The sequence below is a fragment of the Mauremys reevesii genome, linkage group 11, assembly GCF_016161935.1.
Source record: "Mauremys reevesii isolate NIE-2019 linkage group 11, ASM1616193v1, whole genome shotgun sequence".
Lineage (NCBI taxonomy): Eukaryota > Metazoa > Chordata > Testudines > Geoemydidae > Mauremys > Mauremys reevesii.
The window spans coordinates 7,201,960-7,227,305 of NC_052633.1; the positions used below are offsets into that span (position 1 = coordinate 7,201,960).

The following is a 25,346-nucleotide window of genomic DNA, read 5'->3' on the forward strand; positions in this document are numbered from 1 at the left end:
CATTCATCTTCAGCCATGGCTCACTCTGGCCTGGGAGCCTAGGGCAAAGGTCCACTTAGCTGTCTATTAAAGCTCCTTTCTCGGAGTGATGCCATGTGCGCTCCCGATCCAAGAAAGAAGAAAAAAAAAGAAACTTTGTCTTTGGGTAAATGCTTCGATCCCACCTTATGGCTAGAGTGGGGTGAATTCTTTTGGCTGAATAGTTTATTTACCCAAAAATGCAGTTTCAGTCAAGCCAAAACTGTTCCTGAATTGGACACAAACTTGCCGATAGTTTTGGCAAATATTTTGTTTCAGGATTTAGGTACTATGCACAAAACGGCCAGAGGAGGGGGTGGAGGCAGCAGCAGCTCCCTCCTCCCCTTGAGGCCAGTGGTTAGGGCACTCACCTGGGATGTGGGAATGTGCGGTTCAATTCCCCCTTCTGCCCGATGGGGAGGAGAGGTTTGCACTTGGATCTCCCACAAATAGGAGAGTGTCCTAGCTACTGGGCTGGCATATTCTGGGGCAGAGCTTTCCTAAGCTCTTCTGTTGCAGCTGTTCTGCTTTGTATAAAATATGTGACTAATAATTGGGCCAAAGCGAGCCAGACTGAGAGTGACTCTATAGCTGGATGGTCAGGGCATTCATCTGAGGAGGGGGGAGACCTCGTGTTTCTGTCCCTACTCCAATGACCAGAGGAACTTAGGCCTGGTCTACACTGGGGGATCGAGCTATGTTATTCATGTAGCTGAAGTCGACGTACTTAGATTTAATCACTGCGGTGTCTTCACTGTCGACTCCGCCTGCACCTCTTGCTCTGGTGGAGTACCAGAGTCGAAAGGAGAGCGCTCGGTGGTTGATTTATCGTGTCTAGACTAGACATGATAAATCGACCCCCGCTGGATCAATTGCTGCCTGTTGATCCTGCTGGTAATGTAGACAAGCCCTAGTAAACCCTTGCCATTGCATGAGAAGGAACAGAATACAGCCCTGCACACGCTTTGCCTTGTTTGCTCCTGAGGGCAGGGCCAACGCTTCCATTAGGGATACCATTCTCTATTTCCAATCAACAGGCTGCATTCTATCCCTCACTTAAAACACCACTTGGCACTTATGTAACAACTTTCATCCAAAGATCTCGAAGTGCGGTCGCCTAGGGCGCCAGGATTCGGGGGGCGGCATTTTGTGCGCTCCCCACGGGGCGCGCGGGAGCTTCCGGTTCCGCTCCCATCGCGCCGCCGAAGGACGACGCTCTGCCGAAATGCCGCAGGCGACAGGTGCCGCGGAAAACAGCAGCAGGCAATTGAGCTGCTCAGTGACTGCCGCTGTCGTCTGCGGCATTTCGGTGGAGCTTCCTCCTTCGGCGGCGCGATGGGAGCGGAACCAGAAGCTCCCGCGCACCCCGTGGGGAGCGCACAAAATGCCGCCCCCCGAATTCTGCCTAGGGCGCCAGAAACCCTGGCGCCACTCCTACCTGAGGGGCTCTGTAACATGTATCACTAACATGAGCACCACACAGAGCACTGACTATGCACAGGGGACAGGGGTGATGTGTAAGAAGTGCTGTTTTTACATCGTCACCTTTCAGAGTGCCCTTTGAGGTGATGTGAAGGCTGGAAAGACATCGCACTAAGCTAACGGGGAAACCTTGTTACCATCACAACGAACCGTGGAAAGGCAGGAAAATCTGAGCGAAGGTTAAACTTAATTTCCTTAAATGCATGAAATTGAATTGAAAGATCAAACACAACCTCAGCTCTGACCCACATTATCACTGGCCAGTGCTGCTTTCCTGTATAATGGTAGCTGACACTCAGAACACGTACATTGGTGGTTCCATGTCTCTTTGAGTCTAGGTTCATCTTTAAGATAAGAAAATGGGAGTTTTGCTATTGACTTCAATGGGACTTAAGCACCTGCTTAACTTAAGCACCTGCTTTGATGAATAGGAATAGACTTAGGCACACACCTAAGTGCTTTGCTGGACACTTGGGCCCATACTTCAGCATTTGTTTCCCTGAGGACTTTAAGAAGTCGTCATGTCTGCTGTGGTGTAACAACAGGGTTTGTGATACCCTCCTGTCCTCAGATCTGGCAATAACCTCCTAGCAAGTGGTGATTGGAAAGGGTTAAAACTGCTAGGTGTGGAGGAGCAATATGGAAGAGACAGAGTGAGTCTGATAGCCTGGCAGGTGGATGAAGTTCAGAAGGTGATGTGTTGGTGTAGCTTTGCCCTCACAGGGTGGTGAAATGGAGCCGGCGTCCATAATGGATATACATATTTACCTGGAGCATACTGTACACCTTTAACATCAATGACCACACAACTCAGTGGGTGTATCTGGTAGACGTTTTCATGGGGAGCATGTAACCCTTGCTTGTTGTAGGTTAGCTCATGAATGGGAGTTGAGATAGTTGGAATAGAAAGGGCAGTGTTAAGCTTTTTTTGTGCATCCTACCTCATGAATATATTCATGTGTGGTGTATTGAAAAATGTTGAAATTGTGATCTATAACTTTAAATTCTCAGAGGTTTCCTGGTCCTGCTTGCAGGCCAGGGCCTCTGTAGGGAAGTGTGCAATAAGAAAGAGCTAGCCTGGGGCAAGGTGGGGAAAGTTGTACCTCTCTGCCTTAGGGAGTAGTCTGTTTTTTCTCTCTTTGTTTTTGGGTCCTTGCATGTGATTGTTCTAGATTGTAAGAAATACTCATTACATTGCAGCCTTCCAGCAAGATGATTTATGGCTTTATCTAATTTTTCTGTGCATTCTTTGAAACATAACACACACAGAACTACGTTGTCTTGATCTTTCCTGCTTTTCCTGTGGTGAGGATTTCAGGAGCTCTAAGAGCTATTCTTTATATGTTACGATGGTTTTAATTGAGGATGTAGGTCTGTCGTGCTCAACCACATCAAGTTTTTCTGTCCTGCTTGTTAGAGAGCTTATTCCTTCACTCTCACACTTCCCTGGTCCTCCTCGCATGAACAGAGAGCAACAATACCTGAAGTCCAAAGGTGCAAACAATTCGATGTTTATTGGGGTGAACTTCCAGCAAGCTTAAATTCAAGTTCCTTTTCCTTATTTTCGAATCCCAACTTACTTCCTGTTTGTCCCTAATTTATATAGTGATATTCTCAGCTATACCTTAACCAATCATTCTACTAAAATTTACCTAACCAATCCTAACGTATTGTAACATGATTAGCTAACCAATTATATCCCACCACCTTAGTTTACACCCAGCAAAATTAATTATACAGCAGACAGAAACAATCACAGAACCAGACAGATACCATGCAAATAAACATACAAAACAATACAGAAGTGAGGATTTCACAACTACATCTATACAGACATAAGGGTTCCCCAGCTGTGTCTATTGATAAGTGAGTTCTTACCAGACAGAAAACTATCAAACTAAATTTCCTTTTACATGTTTTAGGCTCTTCCCTTTCTCTGGAGGTGATGGATCGAATCACCTTCCTAACAGCCCCAGATTGCCTTATTTTAATATGACTAGTTTGGAATGAGAGGATGTGACCATACATTTCCCAGTTTATGGCTGCTTAGCTGAAGAACCAGGCCTCAGATTGTCACAGTAAGAGAAGGCCATTACACAGACAGTGATTTTTGATTCTTTCTTTTATACCTCTATAGCTAGCTAAGTGATAAGAATACACCTAAATTCTTAAAGTATAGGCCTTTGCAGACAGGCCTGAATATCTATATCCTAAACTGCTAGTCTTCAGTGCAAAGATTACTGCATGTGAAGAGGTGATGGGGCCCATACGTCTCAAATAAAAAAAGAGAACTGTTGTTATTGTTGTTCTTATTATTTGGGGTTTATTTGTACAGATTTTTGTTGGGTTTATTTTTAACAGAATATCAAGAACAAAGATCAAATTGGTTGACTACAATGCTCTAAGTTCAGTACTCCAGCTGGGGTGAAACTTGATTGGGCGGTGGTGGCTCACTAATACTTTCAAATGGAAAATTTGTTCACGTTCAGTGTATTTGAAACACAGTTCAGACAATGACAGATTGACCTGGGCAGAACAAATACCATTCTCTATTTCCAATCAACAGGCTGCATTCTATCCCTCACTTAAAACACCACTTGGCACTTATGTAACAGCTTTCATCCAAAGATCTTTATAAATAATGATGCATCAGACACTCACACACTAGAATGATGGGCACCGTTGTAGTACCAAGGTTGAAATGTTGTTATCCCCATTGCACAGATGAGAAAACTGAGGCACAGAGAAGAACCTTGCCCCAAGTCAGATAGTGAGTGAACAACACAGCAGGAAATGGAAACCAGGACTGCCATTAATATTCTGAGCACTACACCATAGCATTATGGTGTGAATTATCTTTAACAATCAAACAAGCGTTGAACAAAGCTTTCAAAAATATTCTGAATTAATTGGAGACAAAATCAAAACATGGAACAGCAAAACACGGTGCTGCTATTTAAAGGGAATATGTTCTGAATAATTTCTGAACTCACCGCCAGAAATGACTTTACTGGGCCTATGCTCAGGAGAGCGCTACATTCCCCAAGGTCTGGAGCTGAGCCCCATCTCCAACCCCTTCATTACTCTGCCTTTGATTTGCTCAATTTGCTCACTCTTCCTTTTTTACAGAAACACTTCCGGCAGCAGAACAGGCAGCACTTCAGAGAGATGAAGCTGGTAATGAGCACGACAGCCAGGAGAAAAGCAATGACATCCAGAGAGTGGTACTGGATCCAGTTGAGATCATGGGCTGCAGGCCGCAAATGCTGGGCCCCCTTGTGTCTCATCACAAACTCAACCCAATACACGGCGAGATCAAGGGGATGGATAGGTCTGTCGAGGTGAAGGGCTGAGAGACGCATGATATTTTCTTTATAGCTACAAAGAAAAGAAATGAAATGTTTTAAATACTTTCTAAATAAAAAAGTTAGAGGATTATTTATATCCACAGAAATAAATTCCACAGAGATCCATCAGTTAACATTCTTCTCATGCCATATGCACTGAGGGTTTTATTCCCCATCTGTGTCTTAAACCCTCTTAAGAAAAGGGAGACATTTTACATCCAGGTTGTGAAATGAGGATGGTGGTGTTAACATTGACAAAGAAGGCGGGCAGTAGAGAAGGTTTAAGAGGAAAAATTAGCCAAATCTAAGATCCTATGTTAAGCTTAAACTTTAGAGAATCCTCTGGGAAGAGGTATCTAGAGGGCAGGCTGAAATGTGGGACTTCACGGAAGGAGACCTGTCATGGCAGAGAAATCTATCTATAAATTGTCAGCTGAGAGATGGTAGCTGAAGCTATGCAAGCAGATAAGGGCTCCCAGGGACATGGTGTAGAAGAGAAGGTGTCATAAATATAGAGGGAAGGGTAACAACCTTTATGTATGCAGTAGCATAACATCCTCCTTGGCAGCTGTACTAAATTGCCTTACCTGTAAGGGGTTAATCAGTTCAAATAACCTAGTTGGCATCTGACTAGAAGAACCAATGAGGAAAGAAGATACTTTCAAATCTTGGGGGTGGGGGGGGGAGAATTTGTGTGTTGTTTTCTTTGTTGTTCCCTCTCCAGACGGAGGGAGAGATCAAGCAGGTACAACATCTCCTGAAAATATACCTGGAATAATCCGCCTAAATTACAAAAATTGTAAGTAGGGCAAGGAAATGCATTAGGTTATTTTTTGTTTTGGCTTGTGAATTTTCCTATGCTACAGAGGTAGTTTTATGCCTGTTTTTGTAACTGTGAAGCTGAGCCAGAGGGGAATCCTCTGTGTTTTAAATCTTTTTATTTACCCTATAAAGTTACCTTCCATCATGATTTTGCAGGTGTGATTCTTTTATTTTTTTCCTTATAAATAAAGTTCTTCTTTTAAGAACCTGATTGCTTTTTAGTGTCCTGAAGCCAAAGGGTCTGGTTTGTACTCACATTTCTAAGGCAATTGGTTGGTATATAATTCTCAAGCCTCCCCAGGAAAGGGGGCGAAGGGGCTTGGGGGGATAGGGATTCCAAGTGACCCTTCCCTGAATTTTTGTGTAAATCTCTTGGTGGGAGCAGCAATACCATCCAAGGACAAGGAAAGAAATTTGTGCCTTGGGGAAGTTTTAACTTAAGATGGTAGAATATAAGCTTAGGGGGTCTTTCATGCCGGTCACCACATCTGTACCCTAGAGTTCAGAGTGGGGAGGGGAAACCCTGACAAAAGGCCAAGGACCAAGTTCTGTGCATTCTGCGGGAGAGAGGCGGAGGAGACTCCTTAAAACTCCTCTTCGTTGGGTTGCCTACACAAATCTGAGAATAGCTAGGTAGTTGGGACACTGCCTATTGCGCTGCCCGGTAATGTCACATGTATTCCTTGTGTGTCCCACATTGCTATCTACCTGCTGTTTCTTGTCTTATATTGGTATTGTAAGCTCATTGGGACAAGACACTGTCTTTCTGTTCTGGTTCGTACAGCACCTAGCTCAGGGAGGTCCTGGCCCATAACTGGGTCTCAGCGCTACAATAATACAAATAATAAAGACCAATAATGTCCAAGAGAGACCAGTTCCGAGAAAGCCCAAGGAGAGCAGAGTGTCCAGTAGAAGGGAATGACCAATTGCACTGAAACAGCAGAAGAATCAAGGAGGATAAGGATGGAGTATTGGGCCCAGACCTGGCCAGAAGTGGGTCACCAGTGGCCCGGGAGAGGGCAGTCTTGGGTGGAGCGGAGAGGGTGGAAGCCAGACTGGCGAGGAATGGGAGGAAAGGAAATCAAGACAGTCGCTATAAATCTCTGTTAGGTAAATTTAGAGGTGAAAGGTGAAGAGGCGGCACTTGCAGGACTAGACAGGGTCTCTTGGAAGCCTTGAGAGTCCAGTGTGGGCTGCTTAATTAGAGACAAACTATTTAAAACGGTTAAGTTCTCCTCAAACAAGTCAATGGGCTCATCTACATTTCCCCTGGTCTACCAGACAGCCATTCTAAATGGAACCTCATCTTGTGTGAGACGGTCAGCATGGCAGGATGAGTCAACTCCACATGGCCCTTGGCAGTGAGTGGATCAAAATCCTTTCCTGGTTCCTTTCTGTACACGTTCCATCTCAGCTGCTGTGCAAGCCAAGAGACATCGCTGATCTGCATTTCCTTTGTAATGCCCAGCCAAGCAGCGTTTGATTGTGCCTGATGCTGCTGCTTGCAAACAGATAGAAAGATGAGTTGACTGAGAAAACTCTGGTCTATATAGTAAATTAATGCTATAGTTAATGTCTATAAAACATGACAGGTTGGCCATTATAAGGTAATCCTTTAAGGATGTTCTGCAACAGAACCATGGCTTTGCTCGATATAAGCCAATGTATGGGAGTGACTATGCAAATGAGATGATGTAATGCTGATATGGGTGGGACAATTATTAATGTTTAGCCATCTTTGACATTCTGCAGCATTTTGCTGACATTCACTGTACATTACAGCAAGTCAGAAAATCAAGTCAACCTCCCTGGAAAAACATTCCAATAAAGCATTTTTGTTTGAAAATGTTCAGTGGAACACTTGGGTTTTTTTGATGAAAATTTGTGAACTGGAACAAACATTTCTGTTTAAAATGTTCAGTTTGTTTGGATTTTTGATTTTTTTTTCTCCCCTTACGTCCATTTCCTGCCTGGAAAAGAAGAGAAAAAAGGGGGAAACCTCCACATTTTTATTGCTGTCTTCACATTCTTCAAGAAGCTGGACGCTTTTGGCTTTAATCATGTGACGTACCTTGAAAAATTGCTTTCTTCCACCGTATATATGCCACACCCACTTGAGCATTGCATCATCTAATTTGCATACTCAAGACCCTGATGAGGAAAGTCCTGTAGTAATGGGGAAAATACTAGCCCTCTAATGCTAATACATTGATATATAAATCCTGATTGCTGAGTGATACGTAACATCGTAATATGACAAGGGTAGTGCTCAGTGTGCAATTTAACTGGAAGCAATGTGCCAGCATTATATTCAATAGCCCTAAAATGAAGATGACACATTTATATCTGCTGATACTGACCTTTTATCATTAATCACTGCATTCAATGCATCTGATAGGTCCTTAGAAGTCATTTCAAGTACATTCAGCGTCACTCCCGCACCCCGGGACTCTACTCGCTTAGCATTGTCCATCTGGTCTCCAAATAATGGCATCAGAACCATTGGCACTCCGTTGCATATCCCCTCATAGATTCCATGTGAGCCTCCATGGGTGATAAAGGCACGGGCTTTGGGATGAGCTGTGAGGGAGAGGTAGATGTATTACTGTAGCAGACTGTTTGTTTGCTCAGACATTTCTGGTTAATTCTTTAAGCCGCAGGAGGCACAGTATTAGATGTGCTTTCAGTACAACGGCATCGGTGGTTACAAATATAGAACATGACAACACTGGAGTGCAGGTCACATGGGAATCACTCCTGGACAATCTTCAGGATTACACTTATCAGTGATGGAGTGGACCTTAAAGGTCTTAGAGGTCTCGCTAGGTTTGGATAATCTTTGCAAAGCTTTGAATCGTCTGTAAAACTTTTGAGATCTTGGAGTGAAATCCTGGCCCCACTAAAAACAATGAGAGTTTTGCCATTGACTTCTGTGAGGTCACGATTTCACCCTTAGCCTTCAACCGTAGCTAATCTTTCCGTTCTCAGTCAGATCTTTCCTTTCCCTAGACTCATATCCCTTCCCACAAGTCCTGTCATCCTTACTTCTCCCCTCAATCTCTAACAAACTTTGGTAATTTCTCCTTTCTTCTCCCCAGTTCTTAGACCTCTCATGGGACTACCCATAAGCTCTGACATCAAGCAGACCCTTCCCCATTCTGGATCCTGGTGAGAGGTCTGCAGTCTCTTTCTTGGACCCAGTGCATTATCTGGTTTGAATTTGGCAGGTCTTGGTGATTCACCTGTCAGCCATGTTCTAGCAGGGACTGTGGACATCTGGGAAGTCCAAGAGAACACGGGAGCTGCATCAAACAGGACACTAGTTCCAGTGAGACTGTGGGATTTAATGAGCTCACCAGGGAGAAGAGTGTATTTGAGGTGAGGAAAGGGGTGATTTCCCTCACTAAAGTCTGGGAATGGCTCCGACATAAGGGTGAGTTCTTATTTTTACAGAACCAATATGTACATCCCTAGTAAAGATCTAATACAGGAGTTCTCAACCTTTTTCTGAGGCCCCTCCCCCGCTCGAACAGGGCCCAGGGGGGAAAGGGACTTGGGGCTCCGCGTCAGGGGTGGAACTTCTATTTTACGGTGGGGGCGGGAGCTCGCAGGGCTTGGGCTAGCTCTGCGCAGCAGGGTCCATGGAGGCAGCACCACCTCCACCCCCTGACTCACCTCAGCAGGTCACCCAGCCTATCTGGGTTGTGTGTGGTGGGGGTTCAGCTCAAAAAGTTTGAAAACTGCTCAGGGTGCCGGGAGGGAGGCAGCTAGGGGCTGTGAGCAGGCACGGGGGGTAGCTCAGGGTGCAGGAAGGGTGTAACTAAGGGCTGCGTGCGGGGGTAGGCAGAGGGGTAGCTCAGGGTGCAGGGAAGGGGTAGCCAGGGCTGTGTGTGTGGGCAGAGAGGTAGCTCAGGGTGCAGGCAGGAGGTAGCTAGGGGTTGTGCGCAGGCACGGGGGGTAGCTCAGGGTGCAGGCAGGAGGTAGCTAGGGGTTGTGTGCAGGCACGGGGGGTAGCTCAGGGTGCAGGCAGGGGGTATCTAGGGACTGTGTGCAGGCATGGGGGTAGCCCAGGGTGGAGGGAGGGGGTAGCTAGGGCCTGTGTGTAGGCAGGGGGCTAGCTAGGGCCTGTGTGCAGGCATGGGGGGTAGCTCAGGGTGCAGGCAGGGGGATTGCTAGGGGCAGTGTGCAGGCACGGGGGGTAGCTCAGGGTGGAGGCAGGGGGTATCTAGGGCCTGTGTGCAGGCAGGGAGGTAGCTAAGGGTGCAGATGGGGTTACTAGGGGCTGTATGGGTACGGGGGGTAGCGCAGGATGCAGGCAGGGGGTATCTAGGGACTGTGTGCAGGCAGGGTGGGGAGCTCAGGGTGTAGGTAGGGGGTAGCTAGGGCTGTGTGCTAGGAAGACTCCCCTGTGGTCGCTGGGCTCTGCCAGCCACAGAGTGGGGTCACCCTACCTGGGCGGCTCTTATCTGCTGCGTGAGCTGAGGACAGCCGCAACCCTGGGCACTAGCAGCAGCAGACGGGGGAATGCCGTGGCTGTCATGCACTGCCTGACTCCAGCTGCCCACGTCCGACGTGGCCAGGGAGTGGGGCCTCGGGGGCAAGAAGAGGAGGGGGGGTGGAGCTGCCCCCTGGACTGCCCAGCTCTGGCACTGCAGTGGGGGGATAGGCAGCCAGTGCTCGAGATTTCAGTCGTGGGGTCCCACAGCTCCCTGAAAGGGGAACGCGGACCCCCGGTTGAGAACCGCTGATCTAATAAACTCTGTCTACAGCAGTTACTATGTGAATAAAATGAAGCTCAGTCTATAAATACCTACACGCGGGGGGTTCATAATCTAGCAGACAAAGGTATAACAAGAGAGAATGGCTGGAAGATGAAGCTAGTCAAATTTAGGATAGAAATAAGGCACATATTTTTAGGAGTGAGGATAATTAACCAGTGGAACCTAATGCTGTGTGCAGACGGCCCGCATGCCTGCTGACAGTGTGTGTGTGTGGGGGGGGGACAGCGTGAAGGCAGCCAGCTTCAGCGGTGTTACTGAGCATGCTCAGTCCATGTGAACATGCTCAGTCCAAGCCAAGCCGCAAATGTAGTGGTGGGGGCATATGATCCTGCGTGCCCCCCACGAATTGCCTCTGTTGGAGGGGATTCTACGTCACTGGCAATTTTAAAATTAAGACTGGAGGTTTTTCTAAAATATTTGCTGTGGTTTCAAATAGGAATTAATCCAAGGAAGTCCTATGTTATACAGGAGGTCAGACTAGATGATCACGATGGTCCCTTATTCATAGACTTTAAGGCCAGAAAGGACCATCATGATCATCTAGTCTGATCTCCTTCACATCACAGGCCACGGAATCTCACCCGGCCACTCCTGTAACACACCTATACCTTCTGAGTTACTGAAGTCCTCAAATCATCATGTAAAGAATTCAAATTACAGAGAATCCATCATTAACTCTAGTTTAAAGCATCAAGTGACCCATGCCCCATGCTACAGAGGAAGGCAAATAAAAAAATCTTAGGTTCCCTGCCAATCTGACCTGGGGAGAAATTCCTTCTGGACCTCAAATATGGCCATCAGTTAGACCCTGAGCATGTGAGCAAGACCCACCAGCCAGACACCTGGGAAAAAATTCTCTGTAGTAACTCAGAGTCCTCCCCTTCTAGTGTCCCATCACTGGCCGTTGGGGATATTTGCTGCCAGCAGTCACAAATGGGCCAAATGGCTTTTTAGGCAATCTTATCACACCATCCTCTCCATACACTTGTCAAGCTCAGTCTTGAAACCAGTTAGGTTTTTGTCTCTGCTGCTCCCTATGGAAGGCTGTTCCAGATTTTCACTCCTTCGATGGTTAGAAAATTTTGTCTAATTTCAAGCCTTAACTTTGATGATGAGCAGTTTATACCCATCTGTTCTTGTGCCAGCATTAGTGCTTAACTTGAACAACTCCACTCCCTCCACGGTATTTATCCCTCTGATGTATTACAGAGAGGCCCTTCTGGCCTTGCAATCTGCAAACCTATGGTATTTATGACTATTCCTTTAGAGCGTTATCAAATAAAAAGAAACTACTTAATTGTTGCCTCTCCTGCCCAGACTTACCAAGTAGATCGTTCTGTGGCAGCCATTTGATTAGCTTTGTGTTGTTTGCAAGGTTGGGAGGTGCTTCTCCAGTGTACCTCCAAAGAACCTTTGGGAAATCATAAATGCAGCATTAATATTAAGTACTTGCCTCTTACAATTCTTCTGTTGCTTCTTCCTGTAAACTGTGCTGTGCAGCAGAGCAGATAAGCCCATGATGGACAAAATCTGTTTCATCAAGGTTTGTGCTGAGCAGCGGAGATGGGGTTTTGTTTTGACATAAGAGGGGATGGGGCAGGTTTTTGGTTATTGAAGCTATTTGTTGCGTTAAGTGTTCTACCACACATTTATAAATAAAAACATATATCAAATAATACAGAATCATAACCAGTGACTATATTCCAACAGCTGTGCTAGAAAGATTCTTTTCCTCTTACTGTCTGAGGTATTGTTCCAAAGGCTTCAGCAATCTGCATGGCTTTCTTCATGGGAATCTCAGAGACCATTGAGCCCAAGGAGAAGACCACAAAGCCGTGTTCCCCAGAGGCATTCACAATGCTTTCAAATTCCTGCAAATACAAAGAAACCTCCAGTCAATGCTTTTCATTCTAATCCATGTCACAGGGCCATAATTCTAGTGCTTTGCAATTAAAGGGATCTCACCTTGACTAGCCTGGGAAGGAAATCATGTTAAAAGGCCAAATAATTCAGTATGGGGCTGATCCTATAAACATGTATGCATGTGAAAAACCATATGCATGTGATTGTCCTGTTGAATCCTATAGGACAGCTCCCAAGAGTAAAGATTTTGCATGCAAGCGTTTGCAGGATTGGGGCATAAATCAAGACTCCGTATGGAAATAATTAAAGATGTAGTGTACTAAATAAATAAAATATATGAAAGTAAAGTAAAGGAAGATGTAATGCAAACCAAATAGATCTATTAAACCATATATTTCCTGGCACCCAAAAGCAGCTAAATGCATTGTTTTCTTTTGACACACCAGAGGTGTCAGGAAATTCAGGCTTAGGTCTGATGTTTCTCTGTTCAGATCACACAGTTGTGGAAACATGGCTTAATGATGTAAACAATGGCCTGAAAAAAGAGGCACCTTTAAATTCTTGACTTATCAGTTCTGTCTGGATCTTGAGAATATTGAAAATCCTGTAACTTTCTTTTCTTTTAAATAAAAAAAAAAATCTTTCACAGTTGCCTAGACATGGACAGGTGGAAGATTTTGAGACTTGTACCGCACAGAAAGGGCTAAATAGGAATCAGCATCTAACTGTGATGACATCAATAAGTGAAAAGCTAACTGCAAGGGCAAGTGAACCAATAAGGAATAAATGTCATATTTCTTACCAACAAGCCTGGGGAAGAGAGAATGCCAGAATATTCATTTAAATTCAGACCCCCTTCAAAAGTCTTCCAGGGGGCACTGATGCGTCTTTAAACAACATGGGATGTGAAAGGCAAACTTGTTAAATAAGCTCATACAACTGTCAGGTAAAAGCTCTTTGGGAGTCATGCTGTTGACCAATTAATCCCTGAGTTCTAAGGGATCACCAGGATTCATTCTTGTGTGACAGGTTTATTACACGGTTTGTTGACTGGTTAAACCACAGTAACCTTTGTTACAGACTGGATCCTGAACAGGAGGGCAAACGACTTGCTGACGTCAGCAGTCCAGACACTGGGACACAGGCAAACTATTGCAGAGCATGACTTGGCATGAGGGGCCCATCCAAAGCCACATTCTCTATAGCATGTTTAGTGATCTTCTTCGATGTTGCAAAATTCAGTATAATCTCCAGATCTGTTGGAATCAGGCCTGGACACCCACACAAACAAGTGCCCTTCTGTGCACAAATAGGCTGGCCAGTGACAGGCTGCTGAGATTGCTTCCTCAGCCCTGATCCAGCAGAACAGCTAAGAATGAATGCTGCTTCAGGCATGCGTGTAGTTCCATTGACTTCATGGGGACTGCTTATGCTAAAGTTACTCCTATGTTTAAGTGCTTTGCTAAACCAGGATCTGTTTTCCTGCCAGCAAAGACCACTTTCCTCAGGGGACTTCCCCTCACAAGCAATGTTTCAGAGAACGTTTTTTTTCTCAGTCCATCAGCAAGACTCAGCAATCAGTAGTTCAGGATGATTTGGCATTAGTGTTAGATACCTAAAGAATGCCGTTTATTGTGAATGCCGTCAGTTACACAGTGCTATAACTAACCACCACAATTTATTGGGCTACACATTTAAATGATGTTGATACATTGTCAGGGCTATATTCAGGTTCTTGTCTACTCTGTGCCATAATGGGACCAAATTTCACAGCAACAATCCCTAAATTCCAAGGCACCAACCTCTAAATTCTGCATCAATGTCATAAAACATCCTTCATTCTCATTCTGCCGCTATCTACACTGCGCCCCCCACCCCCGCCCAGCACCCTCCCTGTTGATGTGACAATTTGTCTATGATTCCACTATTGCAGTAGTGGTCACTTTTATTTCTGCTGTTTTCTTTCAGTTTGTTGTCCATGATATTCTAACAACAACATTTTTAGGCTACTTTTAGCCTAGTCTCTTGTGTAAATGTGTTGATCTTCCTACATATTCTCACACAACTTTAAATTCTATTGCCTTATTTTTCTGCTTCATGCCATTCTTCACACACCAGAATGGACTCTGTGGATAGATTGTCAATATGATCCTGCTTTCTTTGTGTACTCAAACTCCCCCCAATTTCAAGGACTATACAAAGAATGCTAGATTGGATCATTCATTAGAAAACACTGCAGTATCACATACCAAATTATGTTGTCATGAGAATGTAGTGAACTAAGGCCTTGTCTACACTTAAATATTGTGTATAGTTACAAGTTGCCCTGTCAATCTACTGAGTCAAGCACATTTTTTAACCATCTCATTCTTCGTCCCCCAACATTATTCTGAGTTCCATGCCTGACTATACAACTACTTTATGTGAGGATGGTTCTTTGTCTCTGAATGTCAGATTGTTAGTCTGTCGGAATGAGTGCTGTCACTTAATTAATGTCTGTCCTACTCTTAGAAATGCCTTCATGAAAGGTACCACTGTAATGCAAAGTTTCAATATTATTTGGTATGCTGGGTGACCCCACAAGTCTCATGAAGAAATATATGATAAAACCCTAGCCTTCCATGTCTGGTTTTGTGGACAACTGAGGATCTCTCATTATACAAGTGACTACTTATGACTCTGAGAGGAATAGATGTAACATGCTTTTCTAAGCCCTTCCATGCTGTCACTTCCTTACTTTTATTTTGTTTTAACCAATAGAAGCTTTATCTAATAGTGGGTGCTAGTATGATAGTCTAGTTTTAATTGTAAAAAAAAGAACTAACCTGAGATAATGGTTTCTCCTGGCCACAGCTTATGCCTCCAATTAAAACCATGTTGGGCATCACAGGCCTTGGATATTCAAACACAAAGTCATATCTCAAAAGCCAAATAGATGCACGACTTAAAAGCTCTGGCACTGTCACATCTTGTTGAAGGAACTCCCTGATCAGATCTTCATGTGATGAATAAAGAAAGGAACAGCTCAAGAACTCTGATGAGCTGACTAAGACATTCCACATACGCTGGGGAAATGCCATGTGGTCTGTATAGCTGGTGAAAAATCTGGGGACGTAAGAAGCAGGATTTGGACACCGGGTGGCCTGAAATTCTAGCCCGCACGGAATTCCCCGTGAGAAGTAAACAGAAGGTAGGGACAAATATTCGGCTACTATTTGTCCACATAGAAACATAGGATCCATCAAGACAGCATCAAATGCACTTTCTTTGAGGTAGGCAGTCAGCTCTTTGTTGGACAGAAGCTGTTTGCAGGAATTGAATAAGAGTGTCATAATATTTCTTATTCTTGCGAATGTTTTAGTGAACTTTTCCAGGAAAGGTTGAGGTGTAAATATTTGATGGCCCAGTCTTTTAAATTCTGCTTCCAAGTATTCCTTGGTGTATGGCACAGAGTATGTTTCCATCGTATAATGCTCTGATGGCTGTATCCAAACACTTACTTCTGGCACAACTGCTACTATTTCATGTCCTCTCTGCCAAAGCTGCTGTACTACTGAATGCATGCTGAACCAGTGACTGCCATCGAGGGGAATCACCAATAGCTTTTCCCCGACAGAAAGGCTCCAGATGGGCAGAAAAAGTAGAAGCCAGGCAGGTAGGTGACAAACCCCTTGAAATAGAGAAGCCATCTCACTAGATCTCACTGACTGACTGACTGCAGCACAAGTCTTCTTTTAGATGCGTGCTCAACTATTGCAGGCAACACAGGAATTGTTTTACTACTGGCCTTCCAACCCTTACTCCTTCAGTTCTCAAATTAATGTTTGGTTTCCAGTGAACTTGATGTTTACAGGAGCATGAATGAGGCAATTTTTAACTTTTAGCTGGTTAAAGGTTGGTTATGCAATCTGACTGGACAACAAAGGATCAGAAAAAACTAGAGCAATGTAGGGAAATGTTGATTTCCTGGGTTTGTGCATAACTTCAACATGAAGATGCTGATGTGGGCTGTTTCATTCCAAGATCTACTAGAATTGAGAATGTAAGAGAATACTTTGCCAACAATTCATGTGGTTATTAACTTATGGTTAATTATGCATAGAACTGAGCACATAATTTTTTTTTGTTTTTTTGTTTCCAGGTGTTTTTTACCCTTTGTTTGTTTGTTTTAAATAAATCCTAGCTAAATTTCAAAATGAAGCACTTTGAAATGAAAAATTGAAATGAAAATTTTCAACTTTTTTTCTGAATTCTCCCCCCTTTTTTGTTTGTTTGAAACTATTCGCAGATTTCAATCCAAATTCACCAAATTTCATTTGTTGGTGAGTAATCTATTCATCCTAAAACTGTCACCCAACTCTAATTATCCACTCCCTGAGGTGACTGTGCAGTTCAATTGGCCAACAGACGCACAAAGAAGCTGCACCGCTGCCCAAGGTGGTGTTTTTGTGCTTTCTGCTCCTGCTTTAAACAAAAAGATAATGAAAATCACTGATTGACTTGTTCACTGCTTGCTGTCTAGCCCATGCTCTGTCAAACTCAGCTCATGGTGCAGCATCTTGGCAATGAGCCAACCAATGATGAGGGTGTTTTTTGGACCACAAATGCTGCTCACTTTTATCTGATTATTAGTATCATCCTGACTTTTTTATTACACTTCCTCTTAGCGATTCTGTCATTAGGACACAGCTGTGACCTCCCTACGGAGGAACTCCAGTATTTCAGTTTGAGAGTGGCGCATATTCTCATTATGGAGTGACCCTAGTCTCACTTAGTTAAAGGTGAATCTAGATTTCTATTATATTCCAGTGTTTATCATGACACACATCCCCAGTCATTGCCCAAATGAAATACACTTTAAAATGCCACAAATGTGAGCCTGTGCTCGGCTGGTTGCTTTTTCAAAAGTCTGAAACAAAATGAGTGTGCTTCAAGAATGAGGTATTTGTGTTTCCTAGAAATGATCTTCATTGCCTCTGGCTCCTATCTCAGAAATGGCTTATTAAGCTATGTGTACACTAGCACTTATTATGGCTGGAACAATCTGCTGGGGGCTATTTTTGCAGCCAAGGGTCAACAGAATGCAGCACGTTCCTCTTACGTCCCTGACATGTCCATAGCTCCAAGCAGGTGTCATAGAAACAGATATGCTGGTTTTGCAGCACTGCGGGAGTCACTAAATGCCCCTCAGGCAGCTTGAAGTCCCTACAGCCAGTCCCATTATGATAATTCCACATAATCTTTGCACAGATACCTAAAGCACCACACACCATGTTTAAAATCCCATAATGCAAATATCACAAGCTAAGCAAATCCCAGAGGGGTCGGGGGGAGACCAAAAACCCCAAACTGTATTATGACAGAGCTGATATTAGGCACCTGAAGCTGGGGTGGGGGTGAAGAAGACTAGCACGCTGTAGTTACAAACAAAGAGTGGAAAGCCCAGGTATTCTGGGTTAAAGTTACTCTTTTAACTCATCCCATACAACCCCTTTGCCTCTTCCAATATGAAGATACGGTGCAGGCACACTGGACACTGTGGCAATCAGTGCCACAGGGACCCAACTGCTTCCTTGTAAGAGTCTTTTATCAAAATAGCCCCACTCTTACTACGCCACCTGAAGTGCACCACTGAAATAGAATGTATAAAGCCCCACCCCAGAGGCTACATAAGATGGAGCAATGCACTGGGAGTAATAGGTTACAGCAAGTGTGTCAGAGAACCATTTTCAATCAAGGCCTCAGAGGACCTTTACTTCCATGCTGTAGAAATTGTCCTGAGGCAATAACAATTGATTTAAGGACACTGATTATCCCTCCTCACTCACGCCTCCACTTTGTCATTACTTGAGTCAATGCTTGTGAGGTCATCAAGACCTTGGCTCATATGTAATCAGCCATAAAAATAATGTTTTTCACTTGAACCCTGTCGGATTTCATGCACACAGAAAGGATAATAATCGAGCCTACAGAAAAACCCATTGAATAATCTTGCAATATTTTCAGCTTTTTAAAAATAACTTACAAACCTTGGATAATGGTTTCTTCTGTTCACAGTTGGTGCCTCCGATGAAGACCATGTTGGGCATCACTGGTCTGGAATACTCAAACACAAAGTTGTATCTCAGCAGCCAAATGGATGCTTTGCTGAACAGTTCCAGAATTGTTACCTCTCTCTGAAGAAACTCAGAAGCCAGGCTCTCATATTGTGAATATAACAGGTAACAAAGTAAATTCTCTGCAGCATTGACTAATAGGTTCTTCACGCGCTGGGTAAATGTCATATGATCAGAATTGGATGTGAAAATCCTCGGGACATAAGAAAGAGGATTGGGACACTGAGTGGCTTTGAAGTCCAAGCCACATGGAAGTCCACGCATGAAGTACACGGAAGGAACTGAGAGATATTCAGCAATTATTGGTCCACATGGAAACACAGGATCCATAAGGACAGCATCAAATTTGCTGTCCTCAAGGTATTTAATCAACTCTTTGTTATATAAGAAATCCCTGCAGGCAGATGAGAACATGGTTGTAAATTGTGATATGTTTTCAAAGACCCCGGTAATTTTCTTTGGAAACGGCAGGTCAACAAAAACGTTCTCTCCTATTGAATGGTAAAATTTATCCAACGATTCCTGTGTGTAAGGCACTCGATATGCTTTTACTGTGTAATAGTCTGATGTTCCCATGAGCAAGGTGGCTTCTGGGATTACGACAACAACATCGTGCCCTCTTTTCCCAAGCATTTCCACTACCACACGCATGCTGAGCCAGTGACTCCCATCTTGAGGCACAACCAGCAGTTTCCCACCTTCGGCAAAACTCCACAAAGAGAGAAAAAGTGCCAGCCCAGTGGTTCCCTGCTTCCCTGACATGGCTGCCATTGTGCTGCTAGGAATAAAAAGCCCAACTTTCTCCCCAAGAAACCTTCCAAGCAGAATTTAAAGGCAGAAGTCTCTGGGATTGCGGCTGTGTCTCTGTGACCTTTAAACCCAATTAATTCTTAACTCTAGAAACCCTTCTCAGCAAATATTTTACTTAACACACAATGCTTTAAACTGTGATGAAAGGCGGGGCGGGGGTGTTAAACAAGACTGAACAGACATCAGCAGTGCTGCCAGAGTTTGTTACATGCAAACACAACACCTCCATCAGCATTTCATATTCTAAAATGAGTCAGCATTATTAACAAAGATTCTGGTGGAGAGGTCGCAGGATTTTATAGCAGGGTTGTTGTTGGTTCAAGAACCTCAGGGTAGGTCTACATAGCAGTTAAACACCTACCGCTGGCCCATGTCAGCTGACTCAGGCTCATGGGGCTCAGGCTATGGGCTGTATAATTGCAGTGTAGATGTTTGTGTTCTGGGTGAAGTCGTTAAACACAGACAGTTGGCACGTCTGTTAACTGCAGTGCAGACATACCCTTAGAGCGCAGTTGTGTGCTCTGTATCTGGCTCAAGCCCGGATTACTAGCTTCGTTCACCAGAAATAACCTTGAGGAAATTACACTCTTCCTCATCTGCAGCAAGACAGTGGTGACAGATACAACTACGGTGGGATACAGGCGAGAAGAACACACTTGTGCCAATCCTGAATGCTGCTGCCCGCATAGTCCCTAGGTCTGAAAGGGGCAACATGGGAGGACATTTCCATGCTGGAATTTTGGAACCCCTTGAAAACCTGAGCCTGGAGGGTGTAGCACAGTGGTTTACAGCTTTTAAGGGAGTTAGAGCTAGATCCACAAAGGGACTGAGCATTACAATGCCTCAATCCTAGGTGCTCAGTGGAATTCACAGCCCTGAGCTAGATGCCCAGGCATTGTATGGGAAACGTTACAGACCAAAGAAAGGGATTCTCAGAAGCCAGCAAGCCGAGCTAAGAGCTACCTAGGCTGTCTACACTATGGACCTTACAGCAGCACAGCTGTACCACTACTGCTGTGCCGCCGTAAGATCCCCCATGTAGCTGCTCTCGTACCACAGCACGATTAGCTTATTGAAAGCATAATACGAGAGATGATATGTAAACAATTTCTTTTGCTATGATTTGCTCTCTGCTTTTAAGATACCTCGTGCTAATAAGATCAAGAGACTTAGACTGTAGCTTGGATATCTTCTCACAGGTCACCCCACAGACAGCAAAAGCTCTCAGTGCCAAAGGAGCATTGGTGAAGAAGGAAAGGGTCTTCAGACTTCACCTCCCTTGGGTTCTCAGTCAGCAAGGCCTGGGCTAAAGGAGCCTTCTCCCAGAAGGGGCCAAGCAGGACTGCATCTCTTGTGGTTACAAGGGAGAGATGCTGAAGGCTCAGAAAGGGCCCGTACCTTTATGGAGGAGAAGGAAGCCGTTGTGTTTTTGATCAGAAATCACTAAGGCCTAGACCTGTAAAGGGAGTTAAGCACCTAAAGACCCTTGAGGATCTGGGTCTAGGACTCTGGTTGTCCCTCTTTGAACTCTAAGTCCTATTGACATTCAAGTTAAGTTTTTATTTTGAGAGACAACGTGGGTGAGATAATATTTTTTATTGGACCAACTTCTGTTGGAGAGAGAGACAAGCTTTCAAGCTACACAGAGCTCCAATATCCTGGGACCAACATGGCTCCAACACTGCAAACACACTTAGAAAGATTCATATAGTTAACATATGTTCTAAACTAGGGGAAAAATGAGAATGTTAAGCAATGATTAACTGATAACAGGAGTGTCAGCGGAGTTTAAGTAATATATTAACAAACCACCTCCATCATTTCACTTGGGTACAATGATTCAGCACAACTAGCAGAATCTTTACACAACAGAGGCTGCTGAAGTTCACAGAAGGGACAAAGTGGGTCAGAGTTGTTTGAAGAAGCTCACACCAGCAGTTGCCTGCATTACACGTAGCTCAAGCCTGTACTACTTCAGTGTATGGGGAAAGCCATTTCCCTAGTCTCTACATAGAAATTTCATTTATTCTCTGTAATATGATTCCAGGAATGTCTCCCTGAAGCCTCAACTGTCTGCTGACTCAGTGGTTGAGAGCTCTTTTTTTTGTTGAGAATATCACCAAGTGGAATCATCACGGGGTTCTGTGGTGTTACCTCCTAATTTTTAAGTTCTCAGCCATTTTTGGCTATTTTTACACACACGACTTCGAAAGTGATGCAAGTGCGCCAGCAGGGGCTTTCAGCTCCTAGTAGTTGCAATCTGACATCACCTGTAGGGCACGTCCAGATACATTTCTAAGTGCAACATTGACATGCGTTCTGCACTGTCCTCTGCCCAGGGAGCAGGTGGGATGGGGCCCCCCCCGATAGCAGCATGGCTCATGAGACAGCCATGCTGCCAGGATGAAGTGCTACATAGACTCATAGAATCTCAGGGTTGGAAGGGACCTCAGGAGGTCATCTAGTCCAACCCCCTGCCCAAAGCAAAATGTTGGGCATCACCAGCCTAGTCTACTCAAACACAAAATCATATCTCATCAGCCAAACAGAGGACTGACTTAAAAGCTCTAGGACAGTCAAATCTCTTTGAAGAAACTCAGATGCTAGACTGTCAAACTGAGAATACATAAGCTTGCAAACCAAGGACTCCAGTGACCCAAATAATAAGTTTATCACATGCTGGGTAAACGACACATGGTCTGTGTAGGAAGCAAAACATTTGGGGATATAAGGAGGAGAGTCTGGACACTGAGTAGCCTTATCCAAACTACAGGGAATTCCATGCAAAAAGTTGACAGAGGGGATGGAAAGATATTCAGCAACTATTGATCCACAAGGAACACAGGATCTGTAAAAATGGCATCAAAATGAACCTCCTCAATGTATTTCACCAATTCTTTGTTTAGCAAAAAGTGCTTACAGATGGCGATCATAGTACTAAAGTTGGCCAGCCTTTTATGTGCTGTGAAAACTCTCTTCAGAATAGGTCCATCATCAAAAAGATGATAACCAAAGTACTGGAAGTAGACACCCAAATCTTCCTGTGTGGGGGGCACTGGGTATGTTTTCACTGTGTAATACGGGGATGTTCTCATGAGTAAATTGGCTTCTGGCACAAAAACTACTATTTCATGTCCCTTCAGGCTGAGTTTCTCTAACGCCTGACTCATGCTGAGCCAGTGATTTCCATCCATAGGCATCACCAATAGCTTTCCACCTTCAGCAAGACTGCAGAAGGCCAGAAAAAGAAGTAACCTAGAAACAACTGGACACCGCGACTGGGAGAAAGGAGCCATGTTCTTAGTAGTAGGGGGAAAAAAAACTTCCATCACACAGGTACTGAACACTGATTTATACAAGAGAACTATGGTCACCAAAGCTTACTCCAAACATTTACTGCAAAGTAAATGTTTACCTAGGTTCAGACAAAGATCAGATTAACTAGGAGTTTGGCATCATAAAAATTAAACAATGCTAATAGCTTCTGCAAAGTAGAACTACTAAGTTATTTTGGTGGAATGCTACCACGGGACTTGCTATTTGGTTCCTAAGAATTAAATTTAAAATAATAAGTGTTCGCACAAAGTAGAAAAAGAGGATTGGGAACATTACTGGTGGCAGGGTCAGGAGGGAAGAGGGGAAGATTTGTAGATACAGAGAACATAGAAGTTGCAGAGGATTCTTGTTGTAGTTTCTTTTCTTGACACTGACATCTGTGAGTAGGATCCTCTTCATTCCAGCAGCCAGTAAGGGCTTTATGCTTATGAAACTTATACTAGCAAACAGCAGATGTGAAAGAGAGAGCTGCCAGAGTCCATGGACAACATGCTAACAGAAATGCCAGCACCTTTCTCCAGCATGTGGGTGCTGCCCAGGAGACCAGTTCCTGTCATCTTTTGTGTCTACCTCTAGCTAGTAGGTTTAGTCTTTTTTGGCCAGTAACTGGTGTCCTCCTGGACATTTTCAAAGTGAAGTTATTGGACCAGATCCTCTCCAGGTGTAAACTGACTTCAGCAGAGCTACACTGATTTATGGCAGCTCAGGATCTCATCCTTGTTTGTGATACCAGCTAATATTAAGGTGTCTTAGCTGAAATGAGAACCAGCAGCGCTTAGTGCTTAAAAGGCAAGGTGGTTTGAATCACTCTGTAATCGCTTAATTAAAAGTACATTTAAGAAGAAAGAAAAATAGCTGCTGAAAAGCTATGGTAGTGTGTAATGAAGTGAAAGCAAAATCATTTTCTTCTTAACAAGATGCTTAATCCTTGCCAAACTGAAATAATTGGTATAATAATCCTATCTAGGATACAAAATTTCTAGTGAATTCAGGATCCTACCATGAGTACAACAAAAATAAAAGCTTTACCAACCTGAGATAATTCCTTCTGAGCACAGTTGATGCCTCCAATTATAACAACGTTAGGCATCAGTGGTCTGGGATAGTCAATCACAAAGTCAAATCTCATCAGCCAAACAGATCCATGACTTAAAAGCTCAGTCACTGTTATCTCTCTCTGAAGAAATTCAGAGGCCAGTTTTGCATATGGCGCGTAAACAAAATCACAAAGGAGAATCTCCACTAAGCTGAATAACAGATTCTTCACACGCTGTGGAAATGTCATGTGGTCTGTATTGGTTGTAAATAGCCTTGGAACATAAGAGGGTGGGTTTGGACACTGAATAGCCTTATAGTCTAAACCACATGGAATTCCACGCAAGAAAAACACAGAGGGGATAGAAAGATACTCAGCTATGATCTGTCCACAGGGCATCATGGGATCTGTAAACACAGCATCAAATTTGCTCCCTTCTAGATATTGGATCAACTCGTTGTTGTACAGTAAATGTGTACAAGTGGATAAAAGCAGAGTTGAGGTGTTCTTCAGCCTTTCACGTAGTCGAACAAATCTTTCCAGAAAAGGTCGTTCCTCAAAAACCTCTTCAGTAAAAGCCAGAAAATGTCCCTCCAGCTCTGTCTTTGTGAAAGGTACCGGATACGTTTTCATGACATAATTCTTGGCTGCTTTCACATGTAAATTTATTTCAGGGGCAACAATGACTATCTCATGCCCTTTGTGCCTCAGCTCATCCAGCACGGCACGCATGCTGAGCCAGTGACTTCCATCCATCGGCACCACAAGCAGCCTCCCACCATCAGCAAAGCTCAACAAGGCCAGGAACACAAGCAGCACTGCACTGATCTGGGGTCTAGAGTGAAACCCAGGAGCCATCTCTGCAGCAGTGCGGTGGGTACTGCAGAGACTAGCAAATTGCCAGTCAGACTCCCTTTAGTAACTCCTGACAACTCTACCTTTTGACCTTTATCCCTACGTGCTATTCAAGTCAATGTTTAATTGCATAATGTATGTACATAATGAGATCAAACACAAAGGTCTGAAACCTGAGTTGCACTTTGGCAGTACTGAGGCCTTTTTCAACTGAAGTTACTCTCTGACTCTTATCACTCTAACCACTGAGTCAAATCACAACCCTGGGGTGCATAACCTCTACACAGTTGCACAAACCATCTCTACACTGGCCAGATGAACGGGTGTATAGTTAGTTTGGTAGGTAAGGGGGGTGGTGCAGAAGAGAGGGATGAAGGGATCAGTGGTTGCTTCAGATAGGATTTTCAAAAGCAGTCAGCATGGGCTGACAATGGTAAAACTCCTCCCGGCTTCACTGGAGATGGAGTTAGGCCAGCGCTGAGTGGCTAGGAAAATTTCCCCCTTTATATTCAAGAGCTGTGGCACTTATTCACAAGAGTTCCTCAGGCCTCATAGCAGCTCCTTCTAGAACTTAGCTTTCTCTCTCCCTGATGATGTGCTGCCCGAAGGCCTGAGTAACAACCTGCCCCGCTGCTCCTGAGAGGTGTAGAGAAAAGGTAGGGAAGGAGTCACTTCCCATCCCTCCATGGGAGGAGTTGCAAGGTATGGTGTCTGATACTCTGATACTCTGCTCTTGGCCTCTGATCCCCAGAGGGAGGGGTTCTTAATGGACCCGTTTGCTGCACCTCGGCTTAGGGCTCTCAATCAGGGATACTGTTTTGTACTGCGTGGGCTATTCCATCCCCCTGGCTAGAGGCTCAAACTCAGACTAGGCCTTGTA

At 44.3% G+C, this 25,346-nt stretch overlaps 1 protein-coding gene across 5 annotated transcripts in view; it reads right to left on the minus strand.

Annotated features, from left to right (window-relative positions):
- Window positions 1-3,601: 3,601 nt before the first annotated feature.
- The window catches only part of LOC120374450 (UDP-glucuronosyltransferase 1-6-like), an 80,833-nt gene continuing 59,088 nt past the window's right edge, over window positions 3,602-25,346 (minus strand). For 2 of the 5 annotated variants that reach the window (XM_039494179.1, XM_039494178.1), the window contains exons 2-5: window positions 12,190-12,321; window positions 11,774-11,861; window positions 8,030-8,249; window positions 3,602-4,878 (exon numbers count right to left, since the gene is read on the minus strand). In XM_039494179.1, the coding sequence (XP_039350113.1) occupies window positions 4,581-4,878; window positions 8,030-8,249; window positions 11,774-11,861; window positions 12,190-12,321 (738 nt within the window). In that variant the 3' untranslated portion in view covers window positions 3,602-4,580. Of the gene's footprint in view, window positions 4,879-8,029; window positions 8,250-11,773; window positions 11,862-12,189; window positions 12,322-15,138; window positions 16,147-18,342; window positions 19,199-23,608; window positions 24,470-25,346 lie in introns of those variants that run through there. The other 3 variants (XM_039494180.1, XM_039494181.1, XM_039494177.1) reach the window with 3 other exon arrangements.